This window comes from Tiliqua scincoides, chromosome 1 (genome assembly GCF_035046505.1).
Source record: "Tiliqua scincoides isolate rTilSci1 chromosome 1, rTilSci1.hap2, whole genome shotgun sequence".
NCBI classification, from domain to species: domain Eukaryota; kingdom Metazoa; phylum Chordata; class Lepidosauria; order Squamata; family Scincidae; genus Tiliqua; species Tiliqua scincoides.
The window spans coordinates 245,222,665-245,243,907 of NC_089821.1; the positions used below are offsets into that span (position 1 = coordinate 245,222,665).

Genomic DNA, 21,243 nt, shown 5'->3' on the forward strand with positions numbered 1-21,243 from the left:
AGTCAACCTCGAGGCAAAATCTGGAGCCGGAGTCCCTGAGACAGTTCATGGCTGAACACAGTCACGTTCTGGCAACTCCTGCGACGCCGCTGGAACCAACCATATTGGTCTCTGCCTTTCCATTGGACCATTTCAGTGACGTGGAGAGGGGGGATTTGCTGCATGGGTAACAGCCTATCCTCCATACCTACTATATCCAGGCTTCGCGCACTGGAGAGGACACTCTGTTCGAGAACCACCATTCAGAGCGTGACACCATAGTCTTCCAAGACTGAAGGATGCCAACATTTTTACCCTGCCTTTCTCCCCGAAGGGACTCAAGGCGGCTTACAACAGGTTAAAACACATTAAAAACATAATTTAAAACAAATAAAAACATATTAACACATATCATAAAAACAACAGTATGAATCTCAGCATCCTCTTGTAATTTTCCCTATTATGTAGCCTTATATCATGTGTTTTGAGACTTAATAAAAAGCTGGGTCAGGAGCCGGGAGAGACCACACTTCTCCCTTGATTTCATTCCTTCTCCTGCTTCCAGCCGTTCTATACCTTTGAAACCTGTCTCTGTTGTCTAATTCGTGCCATGGCTTCTCTGCCACACCAAAGCAGCATCTTGAGCTGCTTCCCAAGTAGCACTGCAGTGCTACAGAATCAGGCCTGTAAAAAATATTAAAAGATGTTAAGAAGATGTTAAAAAGGCCGAGAACTCAGAAAGCTTGTTTAAACAGAAAGGTCTTCAGGCCTTGCCGAAAGGTCTCAAGAGAGGGAGCCATTCTTAAGTCAAGGGGAAGGGAGTTCCATAGTGTTGGTGCCACTACTGGGAAGGCCCTATTTCTTGCCGCGACCCCACGTACCACCCTAGGCGGCGCACTTGCAAAAAGGCCTTCTCTGATTATCTAAGAGGACGAGCCGGATTGTACAGGAGTAGGCGATCTCTAAGATACCCTGGCCCAGAGCAGTATAGGGCTTTACAGGTCAAAACCAGCACCTTGAATTGGGCCTGGAAACGAATGGGCAGCCAATGCAGCCGCTGGAGAAGCGGACTGACAGAGTCGAACCACCTACCTCCAGTAACCACATGGGCCGCCGCATGCTGCACTAGTTGCAGTTTCCAAACCGTCTTCAAGGGCAGCCCCAAATAGAGCGTGTTACAGTAATCTAACCTCAATGTCACCGAGGCATGGATCACCGTGGCCAGGTCTGCACGATCCAAGTACGGCCACAGCTGGCGCACCAGTCGAAGCTGAGTGAAGGCCTCCCTAGCCACAGCCGCCACCTGGGAATCCAGGAGCAGCTGCGAGTCCAGGTGGACCCCCAAGCTGCAGACCTGCTCCTTCAGGGGGAGTGCAACCCCATTTAGCACAAGCCGATAGTCCAGCACCTGCATCGAGGATTTCCGAAACAGGAGAGCCTCTGTCTTATCCGGATTTAATTTCAGCTTGTTAGCCCCCATCCAGATCCTCACTGCCTCCAGACAACGCTCCAGGCCCTCAACCGCCACCCTGGAGTCTGGAGGAAAGGAGAGAGAGCTGGGTGTCATTGGCATATTGATGGCACCCCACTCCAAACCCCTGGATGACCTCTCCCAGCAGTTTCATGTAGATGTTAAATAGCATGGGGGACAGAATTGAGCCCTGTGGCACCCCGCACCTCAAGGGCCAGGGTGTCAAACAGGCATCCCCCAGCACCACCATCTGGGATCGATCCTCCAAATAGTACCTCAATCTTGGGTTAAATGCTGCTGTTCTTTATCAGGTGATGTGCCAGTCTCAACGCCTCCCTCTCCTTGGATTGGAAAAGGAAGCGGGGGGGGGGGGAGGCAGAGCAAAAGAAGAAATGTGGAGGAGGAGAGAGTGGTTGGTTAGAGCATCTTTGATGTTCTAGCCTAGTGTTCTTCAACCTGTGGGCTGTGACTCCAGTGTGGTCACAAAGCCTCATTTTGGGGGGGGGGGTTGCAGCAACCTTTCAAAGCCTGTGCAGGAGAGGATTTGGAACCAATCTAACAATGGTACTGCCTTATCATAACTGAGTTTTTGATATAATCCTGCACAGCCTCTTCTTGCTATCTTGCCCCACAGCTCCTAAGGCCACTCTCATACTTTATTTGTTTTTTGGTGGGTTCATGGCATGAAAAAGGTTGACGACTACTGTTCTAGTCCACCACTTATCTCTCTTCAAAAGAACATAAGAAAAGTTCCACTGGATCAGGCCATCTAGTCCGGCTTCCTATATCTCACAGTGACCCACCAAGTGCTTCAGGAAGCATACAAAATAAGACTCAATCTGTGACCTGGTATCCTTAGGTTTGGTGTTCACACAGTGTGCGCAGTGGTCAGTCCTGCCCTTTCTGGTCTTGCTGGTGTGTCACTTCTAGCCCATCTTCTCACAAAGCCCCCCCCCCCAAGCTGGCCACTCAGCTCTGCCGAATAATCATCAGGGGTTGCACAACAGCTGGCTATCATGCTGGGTTGTGCCCCTTATGTCTTGTGCTATACCAGCTGACTTCCTTGGCTGGTTAGCACCCCAATTAGCATAGTGCAAGACATGCTAGGACACTTTTCAGTGAGGTTGCCACTAATGATGTGACCCTTGAGAACAACAGCATAGACGATGGCACGGAGTCGAGGGCAGGCTCAAGGGGCCTTGCAGGGGTGACAGGGTGATGGGATAAAGGGTAATCAACCTGTACCTATAGATGGATTTTGTGGAAGAGCTTACTGATCCCTTGGTGAGTCCAGATTTCCCCCAGATGTGACATACCAGAGACTCAACAACTTGGTTGAACAGTCATTTTGGTGTCACCTCCCCCTGCTAGTATACCCGATGCAGTCTGTACCCCTTGCATTCACCTAGTGAAACCACTGATATGGCTCACTAAGTAGAAAGCATGTAGATCTCATTGTGCTTTGAAAATATTACAGGGTAATAAGAAACCAATGTATCACATTAAGACAGTAAATTATCATCCCCTTTACTGAGAAGTATAGAAAAGCAGCACACTGCCAGGATGATCATACAGTCCTGTTAACTACAAAACTAACTGAAATTCTAATTCTTAACCAGCAGCAGAAGTAACACCACAATACCATTAGAAACCAAGAGATGCCCACAACAGCCCTGGTAATCTTGCCATTAATTACAAGATTGCTCACTGATGACTCACCCCCAATTATCCATACAGACAAGGCACCAATCATCATATAGTATGGAATGAATAACTTCATGCCATCATCCAACTACATATGTATGCATCTGTACACAACGCACAAGCAGGCAGCCAGAAAGAGACCCAGCATTCTCCCCAATGCAGACTACCATGGCACAGCAGACAGGAGGGCAACAACTGATGTATAGCCATTAATTCCAAAGTTTCTTGTAGAGAGGTGTTCTCACTCCTAGTAGAACAAACACAGCTACAAAAAGTCACCCTTTTTCAAGAAAGTCAGGACTAGACAAAGAAGGAAAGAATGCCATTCCATTCATGCCTTGGCCCAATGGGTAAGTTGTGTGCATGGATCTCATGCACTGTTCAGGATGAGGGTATGCCCCACTGTGCCAGCAATTCCCCTATACATGCATCAAGAATATGGAATACACTACTAGTCGTATTGGCACCCTTACTATTAGAATGAGCTTTGTTTATAAGGGAAAGGGTCAAATTAACAGGGAAGAGTGGAAACTACAACACATAAAAGCTCACATAAAAAACTGCCTGGTAGATCCATAGAAAAAAACTTTGTGATGGAAAACAGAGGACATCTGCTTGAGTCTCACCATGGGGAGATCCTGGAGTAGCCACTGCAAGGCAAAGCTTACATTCTGGCTTTCTTTTTGAATTTAAATGCAAAGTCCATTCCATAGACCTCTCTAATCACACAGATATAGGAGCAAGTCAGCAGACTCATGACAGGGCAATTGTGGTCTCCCAGCAACCCATTCCATGTAGCCAGTTGGAGTCTCTATTTTTCTCCATGTGCCCAGCCTTTGATCCTGCAAGGAACAATGAGTTAGGAATGTTTGTCCAGTAGTGGCAATGAGTGGAGTGGAATATTTGGTATTCAGCAATAAAGATTGCTCTACTGCTTTTACTCATATATTGTGGGAGCTTAACTGAAGCAGGAAGTTGTAGACAACTGTGGGCACCCTTTATGCACTCTGCCTACTTATTCTATGTCTCCAGTGTGGGAAATACTGCTGCGATACGGGAAAATTGTTAAGCCAATACCTTTGAGGTTTGGGTTCCTTCTCAATTTACTGTACAGCATGGTTCTCAAATTATTTAGCCCCTGGACCCTTTTTTTAGAATGACATTCTGTTGGGACCCACCAGAAATGTCATTAACCTGGAAGTGATGTCATGGCCAGAAGTGATATCATCAATTTAGGCTTCAAACTTAAAATGCGACCAACCAAAGGCCCTATTAAACAGTGTGTTTGTGCTGTTAATCTGCATAGCTCAGAATTCAAATATTCCAGCTCAGAAGTCAAAGTAGAAAGTAGACTTGGATCCTTCTCCATCCACACAGCCCTCCCCGATTTCCAGTGTCACATCTTCCCAACTATTCAGGGCACTATGCCTCTCTCCCACAGGGAGCCTGCTCTGCCCAGCAGCTCTGTATCCTGTATTTTCAGCAGTGGTTAAGCTAGGTGCTATGCAACCCACCTGAAATTGGCTTGTAACCCATGTAGTGGGTCCAAACGCACAGTTTGAGAAACACTGCGGTAAAGGGTTGTAGTTTACCTCTGGCTCTAGATGCAGCAAATGACTTGGAATTCCTGAAAGGAGGAAGGAAGGTAACTAGAATTATGTATTCATTTCAGTGGGAGAGTTTATGCTATGCTACACCATCACAGTGGGTGGGAAAATACTCTGAGTGAAGCTAGGAATCCTCCCAAGCTCTGCTCCTCCCCAGTCATGCCCTTGTCCCTTTCACTTTTTTACCCAAGTGTCCAGTCTGCAAAAGAGTATTAGATCGTTAGCATAAAAGTACTGAGCTACTGCATTTATGATCAATTCAATCTTGCCAGCAGGTATAAAAGTAGGATCATTTTAAGACATCTTAAGTCTGCACTTCTATGCACATTTCCCTGAGAGTTCACTCTATTAAACATAGTGGGAGTTGCTTCTCAGTAAACATTCAAAGGATTATGCTGGAAAAAATTAGCTATTCGATGTCACTAATCACATACAATACATAGTAAATCTTTTCTCAGAACCCAGAGGTTCTGAGCTTATATGCTCTAGCAAAACGTTTCTCAAACTGTGGGTCAGGACCCACTAGGTGGCTCACGAACTAATTTCAGTTAGGTCCCAGTCATTACAATATTTTATTTTTAATATATTAGACTTGATAATACCATGGTATGTGATTGCATTTGGAGAAATGTTACAGACCTTTACTTTTAACAAGCTATCATGTATATTCTTTTGACAATGATAGTCAATGGGACTTACTCCTTAGTAAATGTGGATAGGATTGCAGCCTAAAAAAATTATCCTGCTTGATGATGTCACTTCTGGTCATGATATCATTTCTGGTGATTCTGGTGATTTTAAGATTTGCAATCTTAAAAGTGGGTCCCAGTACTAAATTTGTGAAACCACTGCTCTAATAATTAAGTACTGTAGATTGTTCATTTATTTGAAGACATTAAAGTATGGTGTCAGGGCTCCCCTGATTTACCTGAGCATGGGGCCACCTGGGAGCCAGCCCCCAGGCAGGATAGCAGCAGCAACAAGGGGTAAAGAGCCTGCCTTAGCCCTTGTAGCCTGCAGGGGAAATGGAGCCATGGTGCTGCCACAGGCAGACTCTCACAGCTGCTGGGAGAGCAGCAGCTAGGTCAAAGGGGACCAGCCTATGGACTCCTGGGAGCAAGCTCTGGTGAGTCACAGCTGAGTCAGCACAGCCTGCCAGACATAGGCTGCAGCTGGGTGCTGACTGTGACCCTACCCCTCTGAGCTTTGGAGGGGGTAGAGCAGCAGGTGTGCAGGCCTGGGCTGACTCAGGCAGCCTTTACAGTGGCTTGGGGGAGGCCACTTTACAGCCAGCTAGGTTGCACAGCAGCAGATCCAGCCCAGTCCCAAGCCAGGTGCCAGAGCCATGGGGAGCCAAGCAAGGCCCTGACCAGTTGGGCAGGCTTCCAGCAGACTACCTGAAGATTTGGGGCTCACTATTGCCTCCTTGCCTGCCAGTCTGCAGGGGGAGCACTGCCCACAAGCTCAGCCCACTCCAGGGGTGATAGTGCCAACAGCAGCCCCTGCAACCCAGTTGGCAGACAAAGTAGGAGAGAAAGGCAGAGAAGAGGGAGGGCTTAGGTGTCCAATGTTATAACCCTCCCAGGGAGGCAGGGTGGAGGCTAAGGGGGCATAAAGGGATGGAGGGAGAACTGGCTGGGACAGATACTGGCTAGTCTATGAGTCAAAGCTGACTGGGGGCCCAATCTTATCCAACTTTCCAGCACTGGTGCAGTTGCAATGCAGCTGGGAGTAAGGGAACAAATGTTCCCTTATCTTGAGGAGCCCTCTGTGATAGCCTCCTCACCACAGGGTGCAGCACATGCCTGACTGGCCTGGTTGCATGGGTACTGGAAAATTGGATAGGATGAGCCCTGGGGCTGTAAGAGTCCCAGCTGATGGGGAGAAAGATCCAGGTGATGCAACACCCTTCCCCCACAACCCTACTGAGGCCATGTGGGCCAGGCTGCCAGTGCTGAGGTGCCCTGCTGTTGCTTCCTGTGACCCCATGGGTCCCATAAGGCATTTTTAAAATGATGACATTTAAGTTCTTTTCCAGGACTTGAGGCTAAAAAAGAGGACGTGTCCTGGAAAAAAAGGATGTCTGGTCACCCTGAGTAAGTCCTATTATAGTCAGTGGGGCTTACTCCCAGGAAAGTAGGAATAGGTTTGTGGCCTTAGGGCCAAATGCTATTCAACTTTCCAGCCCTGGTGTAGCCCTGCCAATGGGGTTTGCGTTGCATCCTGTGGGGGGCGGGGAGGGTAGTTGTGGAGGCCTCCACAAGGTAAGGGAACATTTGTTCCCTCTGCTAGGGGCTGCATTGCAGCTGCACTGGGGCTGGAAAGTTGGATAGGATTGGGCCCTTAGGCTGCAATCCTATGCACACTTTTCTGGAAGTAAGCTTCAGACTGACTTCTGAGTAGACAAGACTAGGATTGTGCTCTAAGACTATTCAAAGTGCATTCCTGCTGATTGGTGCTATCCTTTTTATCTCATGAGCATGAAGGTAGTTTAAACTCAGCACATACATTCACTCCCCTGCCTCTTTCCCCTTTCTGACAACTGGTCAGGCGAATAAGGGCACAATCCTAAGCATGTCTACTCAGAAGTATGTCCTATTGTGTACAATGGGGCTTACTCCCAGGAAAGCGTGGAGAGAGTTGCAGCTTCAAATTCCTCTCAGGAGGCAGCCATACTGTGGGTGAAGGTCCATGTATGATTAAACAAGGGGGCATCTGTCTCTGGGCATCTGAGCCCAAGCCTGTGCATGTCTACTCAGAAGTAAGTCTTATTATAGTCAATGGGGCTTACTCCCAGGAAAGTGTGGATAGGATTGTAGCCCTAAAGCCCAATACTATGCGTGTCTACTCAGAAGTAGGTCCCATTATAGTCAATGGGGCTTATTCCCAGGTCAGCGAGGACAGGGTTGCAGCCTCAGGCCCTGCCTCTCATGCGAGGGGAAAGGGAGCCTGGAACAGCCGTTCTCTGCCTAGAGGAGCCCCCCTGAAAGCGCCTGCTGAGGTCTGAGCTCAGGCCCTGGGCCTCGTCTACGTTTCCAGTATACGCAACGGCTGGAGGGGGAGGGGGAGGGGAAGCAAAGCGATCGAAGCGCGTGCGCGCCGCGCGCGAGCGTTTGAGGCTGGAGCGCCGCGCACATGCGCAGTGGGGAAGCCGCTTCTGAGCGCGCGCCCATCCCCGAGCCTCCCGCGCGGGCGTCGAAAGTAGAGCAGCAGCGGCGGGAGGAAGAGTTGTGGAAAGACTCGCACGGCGCATGCGCGGCGAGGCCTGAGGCGGCGGCGGCGGGAGAAGGCTTCGGGTCTTCCCTCTCACTCGGCGGAGCCGGAAAGGGAGGGCGGGAGGACAGAAAGGCTCCTCGACTGGGCCGGGCGCTTGCGGGGGCCGGGCGAGCCGCAGCCGCCGGCGGGAGGATCCTCACGGGGGGAGCTGTCGCTTCGGAGCGCCGCCGCCGCCTCGCCCTCGGTGAAGCGCCGTCTCCGTCCCCACCCGGGACCGACACAAAATGGCGGACGGGGAGCTGAATGTGGACAGTCTCATCACTCGGCTGCTGGAGGGTCAGTCCGTGGCCGCGCGCGGGCTGGGCTGGGCGGGGGGGAGCGTGTGCCTGAGAGCTCGGGGCTTCTCTGAAGCGGGGCGGGAGGCGTCGTGCTCCCGCTGCCGGCCCTGGAGGCGAGGCGGTGCCTGTGGCTCCAGCGAAGGGAACTGGAGTACTGCGAGGGGGAGAAGGGCACGGGCGCCGCGTCCTTGCCAGCGCCTGAACAGGGCTGCAGTCCTGCCACACTTACCTGGGAATAAGCCCCGTTGGCCGGAATGGGATTTACTTCTGAGTAAATGAGTATGCAGAGTATGGGGCTCTTAGGCTGCAATCTTATCCACACTTACCTGGAAGTAAACCCCATTGAGCATTATGGGATTTACTTCTGAGTAGACATGCAGAGGATGGGGCTCTCAGGCTGCAATCCTATCCACACTTACCTGGAAGTAAGCCCCATTGAGCATAATGGGATTTACTTCAGAGTAGACATGCAGAGGATTGGGCTCCAAATCTGCTGTGACTTCGGGTGTCTGGGTGTGGGTTTTAGTGTGCGAGTCCTTATGGCATCAGGGGACTCACCCCTTTTCACACCCACCCACCCCTTTTCAGCAGGACCCACATGACTGTGTAATGTCCTCGGAAGGAAACTCGCCTATGCGTTACTTGTGAGTGTGTGTTTTCCTTTTCCCTGATGTTGTGAAAGATGCGATGGAAATCTTGGGGGTACTTTTTGGCTAAGTTGTGGCTCTTCCTCTCCCCCTTGCTTAAGGAAACGTGTATGCGTGTAATGTTTCAATATATGCAGAAAGAACCCTCCTCCCACTAGATTTCCTGTAGCCTTCTTTGCTCTTCACCACCACTTCTTACTCTCTACTACAAGGATTAGTGAGGTAGAAAAACGTATGTAGAATTAGGAGATTCCTTTTTCCCCATCTCTCCACACACAGGCACGCATGGCCCTCCCATCAAAATCTGTAGTCCCTCCCCCCCACACCCCTTTCTGAAGGGGGCCCTGGACTCTACAGTATAATGTTTGGCTTATGATTGGTAACATTTGGAATTTATTGGTTTATTGGACTTTTTGTCTTTTATCCTACCTTTTTACTTGGTGGTTAACCATAGTGTGATCACTTAGTCAGTTAACTCATATTTGGTGCTTTACTGCATTTACACAATGATGGCTTTTCCAACTAATTTTTTGGTTTTTTGCCTCCACTGAAACATACTGTATTAAAGAAATCCAGATATCTTTTCCACTTGCCATTTACTTACAAACCCTCTATCCTTCTGTGTCTTACCCATTCCCCCTTCCCTGCCTCAGAATTGTACTTATTAATGATTTCTGTTGCTTCCAAAAAGTCTCTTTATAAGACTTAGTTGTTTTTTCGATTGGTAAAATACTTTAACAAGTCAGTGCTAAGTATTCCTACTCAGAAGTAAGTTCCATTGTGTTCAGTGGGGCTTACTCCCTAGAAAGTGCATAGGTTTCCAGCTGTAGTGATTTTTTGTCTATACAAAAACAGTTTATTAAGCACAATTCTATTGCGACCAATGACTAATAAAGGCATTTGTATAGTACAATATGTTTATATATATTTTAGTAAAGGTAGGTTGGGCTATGTTAAGTGCTTACATTGCTAGTATAGCAGAGTTGAGGACCCAGAAAATTCAGCATTGATGTAGGATGTTAATCTAGTTTGGAACTATTAGAGTGCATTAATAGAATCGTTGTAGGCCACTTGTCCTGCATGGAAGGCAGTAATATATTAAAACTTCAGAACTTCCTGAATTGTGCATTTGAGAATGTAGTTGAAACTAATGGCACTTATTTCTGGTCACTTATGCTTGTCTCTGATGCACTGCTAGTGATCTGCATATGCAGAGATTTCCACATATGGATTGACTCCAATGGAAGTGTAATAGCCTGCTGTGTGGAGGCAGAATCTCTATATTCTGAGACTGACCTTCCTTGGCATCAGCCATGTTGTATTTATTGGCATTATAAGAGGCTCTGGTCAGAAACCCATCACAGCTATTTAGTGGGTTGCTAACAGGCAAGCCAGTACCTCTCTGTCTGTTGAGTGAAACATCTGCTCAACACTAAGATTTACCCTTGTGAATTTAGCAGCAGGCAGGCCACAATTTGTAACACTTCAATTTTTCTGGATTGATTCCAACATATTTTTCACTCTTACACTTCAAAAGAATTGAGGTGTGGCTGTACTGAAACTGCAACATTTGAGTTTATTTGTGAGTTGTCAACTCATAACTGGAGATTACTGAAGCAAAGACATATTGTCTGTAACAGATACTGCTATTCCAAGTTTGTTTTCATTAGTAATTATTTCTTCTCAAAACAGATTACTTTCCTTGATCTATATTGTTTACTTTTCACATTTCTTGTTTTAATTGTTTTTAAGTGTTTTGTATTTTTAATGTTTATCTGTTGCCTTGTATTTTAACTTGATTGTTAGCTGCCTTGGGTGTCCTTCAGGGAGAAAGGCAACTAACAAATCTAATAAATAAATAAATTTCCTGCTGATAAACTATATATTGGGGAGCAACTTGCATACTGAAAGTTTTTTAGCTTTAAGGATTCTCTTTATATAATCAAGGCAGATGACAGCAGCTGAATTCATGTTGCTGTTTAAGAAAGCAGTTAGGTGGACTTCAAGTAAGAATGTTCTCTGTTTTTCAGCAGGAAGTTGGCTTTTCAGTTTTTGCAAAGCCTGTGTTATGAGTGCACTGTTCTGGAGCACCCCCTCTCCAAAAGGATTTTGAACAACAGAAAAAATGTAGAAAAGAGTGACACATAAGATTAGGAATTGGAGCACCTTCCCTATGATGAAAAGCTTAAATGTTTGTTGCTTTTTAGATTAGGAAAAAAGAAAAAACTAGTAGACTCATTAGAAGGATTTGTGGCCTTTTGAATGTTGTTGGTAAAGTGGAGGTTCTTTCATAAAGCTAGAACTAGGGTTACCCAGTAAATTGACTGGTATTCAGGACAAAGCATTTTTACATAACACATAATTAATTTATAGAACTTACTCACAAAAGATGTGGTAATGGCCACTGGCTTAAATTACTCTTAAAAGGGAATTAGACACATTCACAGAGGCTAGTTCTGTTCCTGGCTGTTAGCCATAACTATATGGATCCTCAGAAGCCCTATGCTACTATAGCATAGCCCTATAGGGTTCAGAAGCCCTATGCTACTCAGTAGCAGTTGTTTGGGGATTAATAGCAGTTGCCTCCTCTTTCCCAGGAGGGATCGGATGGATATCCTGCATTTCCCAGGAGGGATCCGATGGACTTTAATCTGATCCAGCAGGACTGTTCTTATGATTGTCTTCCAGCTTTCCAGTAAAAAGTCCAGAAGAATGACTTTTAGTTTAGTAATGAAAACCTATGCTTATAATTTCAGTTGCATGACTACAGTTCTGGATCACTCAGTCTGTTGTTTTACAATAAAATAATGTAATGTTGAGCACTGGGTAACATTGGCTCTTCAGTACCCGCTCTACACCACATCTTCTGTGTGTGAGTTTTTTTGGGAAGTAACCATTTTGAATTGAAACAGCTACTGTATACTTGTTTAGATGCTAGCCTAGTCATCCATGTGATTATTTCTTGAGGTGAATTAGACTTCCTTTCATGTTTTGTAACTTTACCTGCTATTGAAGCCATTGACTTCTCTTACTCAAGCGTTATTGTTGACAACAATTTGTTGTTGCCTGAAGTGACTAAAAATATGCATTGCTCTTGATCAAACCAAACTCTGCTCTTAAACAACTTTTATTTGCTATCCTGCAATAATAAGCTTTGTGAAAGCTTTAAAATGTTATATTGTATTGGTCCAGTATCTCCTTACCAGAATGCACTTCATAGACTGTGTTCTCTGCAAGCAGAACTGTAATGTTTGTTCTTAATAAAAAGGTACAGAAATACCTGCATTTTATGTTTGAAGAATGTGATTGGCAGAAATATAAAGGCAAAAACAAAAATGCTGGATTTCAGCCTATATAAAAGTCTTAAAGATTACAAGGAGTTCTATTGGCGTGATGCAATTTTAATAAAACAGAAAAGTCCGTTTCTGAAATCTCTAAAATTAAGATCCAATACATTGAAGGTTCACTGTACTAAAAACAAGAATGTAATTATTCTGTTAATATGCTGTCTGGAGGAATTAATTGTGGTGCTGTGTAATATTTCAGATTCTGCAGTCCTTAGTTGTCTTTATTTTTGTAACCATACAGAAATTTCTTTGTATACTTTGTGGTACATAGAAAGTATTTGGTTGTAAACAACTTTATACTGCACAAGGGATTCTTCCCCTGCTCTACAATGCAGCTTTCTGAGCCACCATGCCCCCCCACCCTATCTTTAGGTCAGCAGTTACCCAACATTTTAGCACTAGGACTCACCTTTTAAAATGACGTACTATTGGATCTCATCTAGTTTTACAAGACTAAAAAAGTTTCACTTTACAGGCCTCTGTTTGGATTGTGTCCATTCTGGTGGCCTTGTGTTCGCTTTAGCCTGGCCTTTGATAAACGCCAAGGCAAGTTTGCCTGCGCATAAGTAAATGCACACATGTGGCTCAGTTCCGCTTTCCATAGGGCGTAATACATTTTCCTTATCTTGGAGGGGAAACTTCTCAGGAGTTTGTTGGGCCCTGCATTCATCGAATTGGAACCATTCTAGTGACGTTATGTTCCCCTCAGTCTACCCTTTGAAGTGGACACAGGTACATTTGCCTACTGATGAGTAAATACGCACATGCTGCTTGTTTCAGTTTGTATAGGGCTCAACACATTGTCAGCTATCAGCTTGTCAGTTTTGCGACAAACCAAAAACCAAGTTGCAACCAGGTGTCCTGACCCACAGTTTGGGAACCATTGCTTTAGGTCAGTGGTTCCCAAAGTGTGGGCCATGACCCACCATTGGAAACAAAAACTGGGCCATTTCCCCTTAAAGGGAGTGGCCCTGGAATGGGTTCCAAACTGCGCTGCAGCAATTGCAGTGCTGTGAGGACTCAGGGACATCCCCACACACCTGGGGGTATTATGCAACCTCCTGTGGTTTGTGATCGCGCAAACCGGAAGTGAACTCCAAGAGCAGAACAGAGCTCATTGCAGTCGCATGGAAGGTTGTGGAGGTGACTGCAAGCCTCCAGGAGGCTGCACAACACCCCCAGATACATGGGGATGTCCCTGGGTCTCAGCTGCACTGTGATTGCTGTGGTATTGTTGGGGCCACCCCTGCTCCTTCAACAACTCACAGCAGTCCCTACGTTCGAGTAGGACTTCTGTGTGCTGAGCTCAAGTTATGGGGACAGGCAGAGATTCAGTATTTTTCATTTCACAATTGCAGATATTTTTCCATTCTGAATTTGCCAAAATGTGGTAACTTAGAAGTATTATAAGGTTAAGTGTGGCTTAATATAGTAAACTGGCTATATCCAACCATTTATCACAACAATTTTTTTTTAAAAAGCAGTGTGCTAAGTGGGAGTGAAGTGTGGCCTAGGGATGCGCATATATGTAAGAAGAAGACCCGGAACCATAGAACAAAACTCTGGCAGGTTGGAACAAATTAACAAAACTTAATCGGGTTGGATGGCTTGAAGGCCAGTTTAAATCAGGTTTCCTATCTTGAAATGCATATTTCCTGAACACAGCTTTTATAAAACGTTGGGGCATACTAAAAGCAGTGTTTCTCAAACTGGGTTGGGACCCGCTAGGTGGGCTATGAACCAATTTTGGGTGAGTCCCAATTCATTTTGAGGTGTATTTTATTTTCAATATATTAAACTTGATGCTACCAGTGTGACTGCATTTGGGAAAATATTACAAATCTGTACAGCGGGACCCCACATCCGCGGATTCACTTATCTGTGGATTGGGTCTGGCCCCCCCAGGCATGCACGCCCTCTGAATGCAAGGGGAGTTCCGCATTATAAGGCATTAAAAATGTCACTTCCGGTTTCTCTGTGAAACTGGAAGTAGTATTTTTTACTTACAGAGCTCGGTTTGAGCTCTGCAGGGGCTGGGGGCAGATGTCCTCAGCTTCTGCTGAGCTCAGATGCCCCTCAAGAGGCGAGGGGAACAGAGCTCCCCATGCCTCTGGGTGGGTTGGGCTCCCTGGGATCACAGGGAGAAGCATTTGCCTATATCCACAGTTTCAGCTATCCGTGGGGTGTTCCAGTATGGAGCCCCTGCGGATAAGGGGGCACATCTGTACATTTACAAAGTATATGCTTCAAGCAATGATAATCACTGGGGGTTACTGCCAGGTAAGTATGGATAGGATTTCAGCCTTTGGAATGTTTGGTGAATTTGTTTTAAAGAGATCAGCCACTGCTTTAGGGTTAGGAGGGTTCTTTAATTTAATTTTTAAACTTTTAAAAATTTGTTTACTTAGATCTGATTTTGTCATAGGGGGTATTAAAAATTTTCCTGCTTGATGATGTTACTTCTGGCCATGACATCTCTTCTGGTGATTGTCTTAAAAATTGGGTCCCAGTGTAAAATGTTTGAGAACCACTGACTTAAAGTATTTGATCGGGCAATCCTAATGAACTATAGATTTATATTTGCTCAAATACCAGGGACACTTGTGTTTGGCTGGCTTTGTACAAGCACAGGGATATTAAACAAAATTCCTTTAAAGGCTGGAGTTGCACTCCTGCACACACTTAAACCAGTTGGCACTAGAAAAGGATTGTTACCATCTCATTCCCTCTGCCTTTTAGATCAGTTGGGAGGAAAAGAGAACTTGATTACTTTCTGCTTAATTTTATGTAAACGATATAAAAGGCCTCAGTATGAAGAAGGAAATAAAGTAAATGGTTGCTAAGTGATTGTGCATAGGATAAGGGATTGAAAGTATCACCATTCTCCTGTTTAGTCACTGGAAATACTCATAGTTTGATAGCCAGACAAATCTAGAGCTCAGGTAATTGGATAGACTAGAGGCTCCATAGATTATCGTGGTATTATGCAGGATAAACTCCAGAAGTTAGTGGTAGACAAGAGGGTCTGGTGTGCTGTGGTCCGTTGGGACACAGTTGAACAACAAATACAGGATAGCGTCTTCTAACTCAGTGTTTCTCAAATTGTGGGTCAGAACCCACTAGGTGGACCACGACCCAATTTCAGGTAGGTCTCCATTCATTTCAATATTTTATTTTTAATATATTAGACTTGATGCTACCATGGTATGTGACTGTGTTTGGGGAAATGTTACAGACCTGTACTTTTAACAATGATAGTAAATGGGACTTAATTCTGGGTAGGATTGCAGCCTAGGATTATTAAGTTTTTCCTGCTTGATGATGTCACCCCTGGTCATGACATCACTTCTGGTGGGTCCTGACAGATTCTCATTCTAAAAAGTGGGTGCTGGTGCTAAATGTGTGAGGATCACTATTCTATCTAGGTCTAGTCTCTTTGACTTGTTAGTCCCTGGGTTAAATAGGAACCCATAATAAATATGGTAAGTGATGTAGGTATAACGCTTCAATTGACTTAGGCCCAAATCCTAACCAACTTTCCAGATCTGGCATGACTGTGCCAATGAGGCATGTGCTGCATCCTGCAGTGGGGTGGCACTCATGGAGGCCTCCTCAAAGTAAGGGAATGTTTGTTCCCTTACCTCAGAGCTTCATTGTCCTTATGTTGGTGCTGGAAAGTGGATTCCAGCACTTAGGATTGCACCCTTAGTGAAATTGAGATTGTATTTCATTAAAAAAGAGACATTGGTTTTTATGCATCGTTAGCTAGAATTCAGAGCAGGGAGTTGTTTTTTCAAGCAGTTGGGCTATTCCACATCCCAAGGTTTTCCATAGTATAAAGCTGCAATCTTTTATCTTACCCAGGAAATGGTTGCGCTGGTTTTAAGTTTCTTTACATAAAATACAAGTGGGGCTGTGGGGGATCCATTCTTGGATGCCAAATTTTACAGATAATTAAATCTGTGATCGCCCCACCCGAGCCCTCTGCAGGTGACCAAAGCTGTGTTCCTATCACCTCTTGAGGGCTTTCTGAAGCCTGCAGAGGCAGCGTGCATCCGCTGCTTCTGTGGGCTTCAGAATGACCTTTTGGGCAAAAAAAAGTGTCATTTTTATGTCAAATAAGGCATTCTAAGGGCCAGGAGAGTCCCTAGAGTGCTCAGGTAGGGCCAAGTCTGGCTCCATGTTAGTCCGGGGGTGAACCGCGCTGAGCCAGATTCACAGATGAGTAATCCATAGATATGCAGGCCCCACCTGTAATGCTGAGTGTGAATAGGACTGCTCAAGGCAGGAGTGTAAAACCTGTTTTAGTAGTGTAATGAATGCCTGCTGAGGTCCAGAAGTGATGTCTTAAAAGCAGGAAGTGATGTCAGTAAGCCCTTTTTATTGCATAGGAACTCATTGGCTGTAAATGATAGAAGAGAAAATAACAAATCTTGATCATATTTTCAAGATATGCGGGAGCCCAGTTATCAAACTGGCTACCCTTTCAGGCCTCTCAGCACAGCTCAGCTACTGAGGGCAGCTGTTGGTGGTACTGGTAGAGCCCAAGTATTATGTGGGCTAGATAAGGAGCTTCCATTGGCTATATCTGACCTGTGGGCCTTTATGTTTGACACACAGGCCTAAGGTATTTTAAAGGGTATTTTAAGATTTTTTTTTAAAGGGATCACTTATTTTCCAGTTACATTGCACTTGATATGGTATACTGTCTATGCCCTCAATTATTGAATAGCTGTTGATGCATGTTGCATTATAGGAGTTCACACATGTGGTTACCAGTAATGTTTTCTGCTGCTGCTTCTTCCATGGAAAACTCGCTGTTTCTTGACATGCATTGATTCATAAAATTAGTACATTTTAGAATTATTAGTTAGATTGCCATTTTAATTTTACACCATTTTAAAAATGCCTAATCTTTTAAGAAGTTTTGTTTTCTAAATATAAGTTAAAATACACAGTGACAATATGAAAGTTTACTGTTCAAATAGCTACAGACATTTGAACATTAAGTAGTTGCATGTAGCTTATAACCTTTTACCTCAAAACATAGGTGGCTGTCTTGGACAACTATCACAGTTACTCTGTAGTAGTGCTCTTGCATATCTTTTTGAGGTTCAGGTGTTACTATAAATCGCTGTTTTGAGAAGTATGTGCATAAAAACTTTCTTTCTGTTCCTTTGGGCACTTTCATGTCTGTTCACTGTAGGTCTCTCATCTACAGTTGCTGGAAGGTAGGGAGGGAGAAGAGTGTGCTTTAATTTGATTTATTACCCTGGCAGTTTCATTTACCTGGCAGTGCTTCTTGGAAAGACTTCTTTCACCCCATCACCAATACCTGTACACATTTATTCCTGGCTAATTTGAGGCAGAGGGAGGATGTAGTTTATATTCATCTGCACTGTATTGCTTTCATTTAATCCTTCATCTGAATATGCCAATGAATTCACCTTCTGGTTATATCTTTGGATAGGTAGTATTCACAAAATGTATTCTTGTCCTGTTTGTGACTTGGGCTTTAGCAGAGGGGGAAGGGCATCAATACAAAAACAAGAGGGCTGCAACTTGTATGGTAGATAACCATACACAAAAGGTGCTTGTCAATTGTTTAAATTGCTTCAACCCAGAGCAGTGGTTTTTAGACTGGTGGGTTGAAACCCACTAGTTCATGTAAAGCAGTGGTTCCCAACCTTTAGGAGCTCAGGGACCATTAAGGCAAAATTTTGAGACAGTGGAGACCACATGCAACCCCCCACCCTTGCACACAAAAAATACAATTAAATTTGTAATACATAAGAAGATTATTTAATAATGTGATGGTTGTGCTTGCATTTGCTTCACTAGCTGTGAAAGTCTTGGGTTTTCATGGAATACATGGAACACATAATAATCCCCCCCCCAACTCAGAGGTTTTCACACCCACCCAATGTAATCCAGTCTCCTTTCCCCCACACCAGACCACATTACGCACAGCCCTTGCCTCTTTTAAGTGTGGAAAAAACCTCAAAAAGGGAGAGGAAAGGACAGTGGGATTATAGACGAGTCATGCAAGGTATTTAAATGAACCAACAAAAAGCACATACATCCCTCCACAGTTCCTTTTGTTACACAGCCCTGGCCCTGCTTCCCTCCACTTGTGAGTCCAGAGTCCTTAAGAAAGTGTTCAACACAATTTAGGCAGGTGGGTCCTGAAGGAGAAGCACCAGCTCAGAGAGACATCTCGGAATGACTGCTTCATGTCTCAGGAAGAAAAGTCCTTTTGGTGTGCACTGCAAGGTCTTTAGGGGGAAAGAAGCCTCTCTTCACTTCCTGTTCTAATTGCTGTCATGCTTTAGTTGTGGACTACTTTGGTTGGAGCCAAGAGAGTGTGAGCAAGTCTGTAGGTAGGCTGCAGCCACAAAACAACAGCTGCCTACTCTGCCATTAGTCTGTGGAACTCCTTGCCCCAGGATGTGATGATGGTGTCTAGACTAGATGCCTTTAAAAGGGGATTGGAGAAATTTCTGGAGAAGTTCATTACAGCCATAGTGTGACTAACAACCCCAGTCTAGGCATGTCTACTCAGAAGTAAGTTCCATTATAGTCAATGGTGCTTACTCCAGGGTAAGCATGCATAGGATTGCAATCTGAGGAGATAGGGAACTGACCAAGTGTGGGGTGGGGGAGGGCTCCCCATGGACAAAGCTGCTGCTCTCTGAGGAGGAAGAGTCAGGGGTGGCACCTGCTGTACTTGGCTACAGTGGTGCCTGTTCTGCAACTTCTGGGATTGCTTCTCCCCAGGTAGGCAGCTTGCAGTAAGACAGCAAAGGTGCTACCTGTTTCCCTCTCCAAAAGGGGTGCCAAAACCTGGTTGCCTGGATCACTTGCTCCACCCATGGGCATTAGAAGAGCACATCCAGGGGGCCCAATCCTGCCAACTGGGGAGGGGGTACCAGGGCTGGGGTTTGAGCATACTGTTTCTCCCCTCTCCTGTTGCCACACTGCCCCCAACTCCCTTCCTCTGTGTTCCCTGGCCAGCTGCAGTCCGGACTCCCAGGGAAATCACATCCAGCGTAACCCACTCCCAGGGAAACCCCCCTCCAGCCAGCCAGCCAGTGATGTCTTTGGGAGCCTGTTCTTCCTCCTCCTTATTACTCCCATTCCTCTCCTCCTCAGGCCCCCCTACCTCCTCCTCCCCTGGCGTCGGTCCCACCCAAGAGACTTCCCAGGCTGGCTGCAGTCCTGTTTTGACTCCTGAAAAACCAGGCTGCGAGGGCTTACCTCAAGGCACAGGGTCAAGGAATGGAGGCAGCAGGCTGGAGTCAGGGCAGGGCACCTCTCCTCTGCATGCAGCTGAGCCAGGAGGCTGCAGAAACGTGTGCACCTTACAAGGTTCCTGCGCTTCACTTTTTCGCTTGTCTGGGAACTCACAGACAAGGAGGGAAGGGAGTTGGAGGGGGGAGACAGGAGATGGAGAAAGGCTATGCTCTGATTGGCTCTGAGCTGCTCTGATTGGCTGCTGGCACTGTAGAGGCTTTTTTTCTTGCTGGAAGGGCATTTTTTTCTTTTTTTCACCAGAGAGGTCGAGGACCACCTGGGAGGGCGCTGCAAACCATAGGTTGGGAACCCTAGATGTAAAGGGTCCCCTGTCCCTTTAAGGAGTGGGGGAGGGGCAAGGGCAGTTGTGTTACTAATGGGGGTGGAAGGAGTGCTTTTACTTACAGGTGGCTGCAGGAAGTTGCAGGAAGTGTGGGGAGCCCTGCACAGCCTTCTGCAGGGCTCCCTGATGCTTAGAACATTGAAAAAAGCGGGCGCAAAGCGCTTCGATGAGGAAGTGCTTTGCACCCTGTTTTTTCAGTGTTCGAGCTGTGCGAGGCTCCCTGCACCTCCTGCAGCCACCTGTAATTAAAAGCAACCCCCCCTCCATGCTCCTTCCACACCCATCTTTCCCTTCCTGCAAAGACTAACCCCAGGAGTAAAACTCCCAGGAAGTTTGAGAAGCGCTGACCTAGAGGATGGTTTTGAGTGGCATTCCCCACAGCTCTTTCTTGGGCTAGGTTCTCTTTAACATCTTCATCAATAGCTTGGATGCAGCAATACAATACAAATTTGTGGATGACACGAAGCTGGGAGCATTGGCAAATACAGTAGAAGCATTCTGTAAAACCTTGACAGAATGGAATACTGTGCTGAAACAAACAAGATGAAATTCAATAGGGACAAATGCAAGATCCTGCACTTAGGCAAAAGTAGCCAAAGATCAAGATATCGGAGGGAAATACCTGGCTTTGGCAACACAACATGTGAGAGCAATTTTAGAGTTGCAGTGGACCACAAGATGCACATGAGTCAGCAGTGTGATTTAGTGCAAACACAGTTTTAGCCTGCATTAGAACTGAAACTTTCAAGTCATGAGAAGTAATGGTTCCTTTTCACACCATATTGATCAGGCCTCGCACTGTGCCCAATTCAGGGCACCTCACTTTAGGAAAGATGCAGCCAAACGAGTGGGTTCACAAAAGCGTGATGGAGCTGAGGGAACTTGATATGTATGTAGCTTATAACCTTTAGCTTATAAGACTGAGAGGGGATATGATAGTGTTTTTGAAATGCCTGAAGAGCTCTTATACAAAAGAAGGGACAAATTTATTCTCAGTGATTTCTGAGAGTAGAACTAGATCAAATGGGTACAAATGGCAAAACAAGAAATCTGGTTGGGCATCAGAAAGAAATTCTTGATAATAAAGGTGGCTTGGCAGTGGAATAAATTACTGTGGGAGATTGTGAATTATCTGGATTCAGTTTATTTTGAGTCAGTGCCTCTTCAGGCTAAACAAAGCAGTATCCTGTATTGTATCAGAGAAACTGAACTTCCACAAATCAGTTCATTTCTGAAGTAACAGTGATTTTTGCTTGCTTCATAAGCTTTCTTCTGGACACTTTGTTATGGGAAGAACT

The 21,243-nt window shown here is 45.6% G+C and overlaps 1 protein-coding gene across 1 annotated transcript in view; it reads left to right on the forward strand.

Annotated features, from left to right (window-relative positions):
* The first annotated feature begins 7,967 nt into the window (after window positions 1-7,967).
* PPP1CB (protein phosphatase 1 catalytic subunit beta) overlaps window positions 7,968-21,243 on the forward strand; it is a 44,517-nt gene continuing 31,241 nt past the window's right edge. Inside the window, exon 1 of the mRNA XM_066618664.1 lies at window positions 7,968-8,313. Within this exon, the coding sequence (XP_066474761.1) occupies window positions 8,262-8,313 (52 nt within the window). The 5' untranslated portion in view covers window positions 7,968-8,261. The remainder of the gene's footprint in view (window positions 8,314-21,243) is intronic.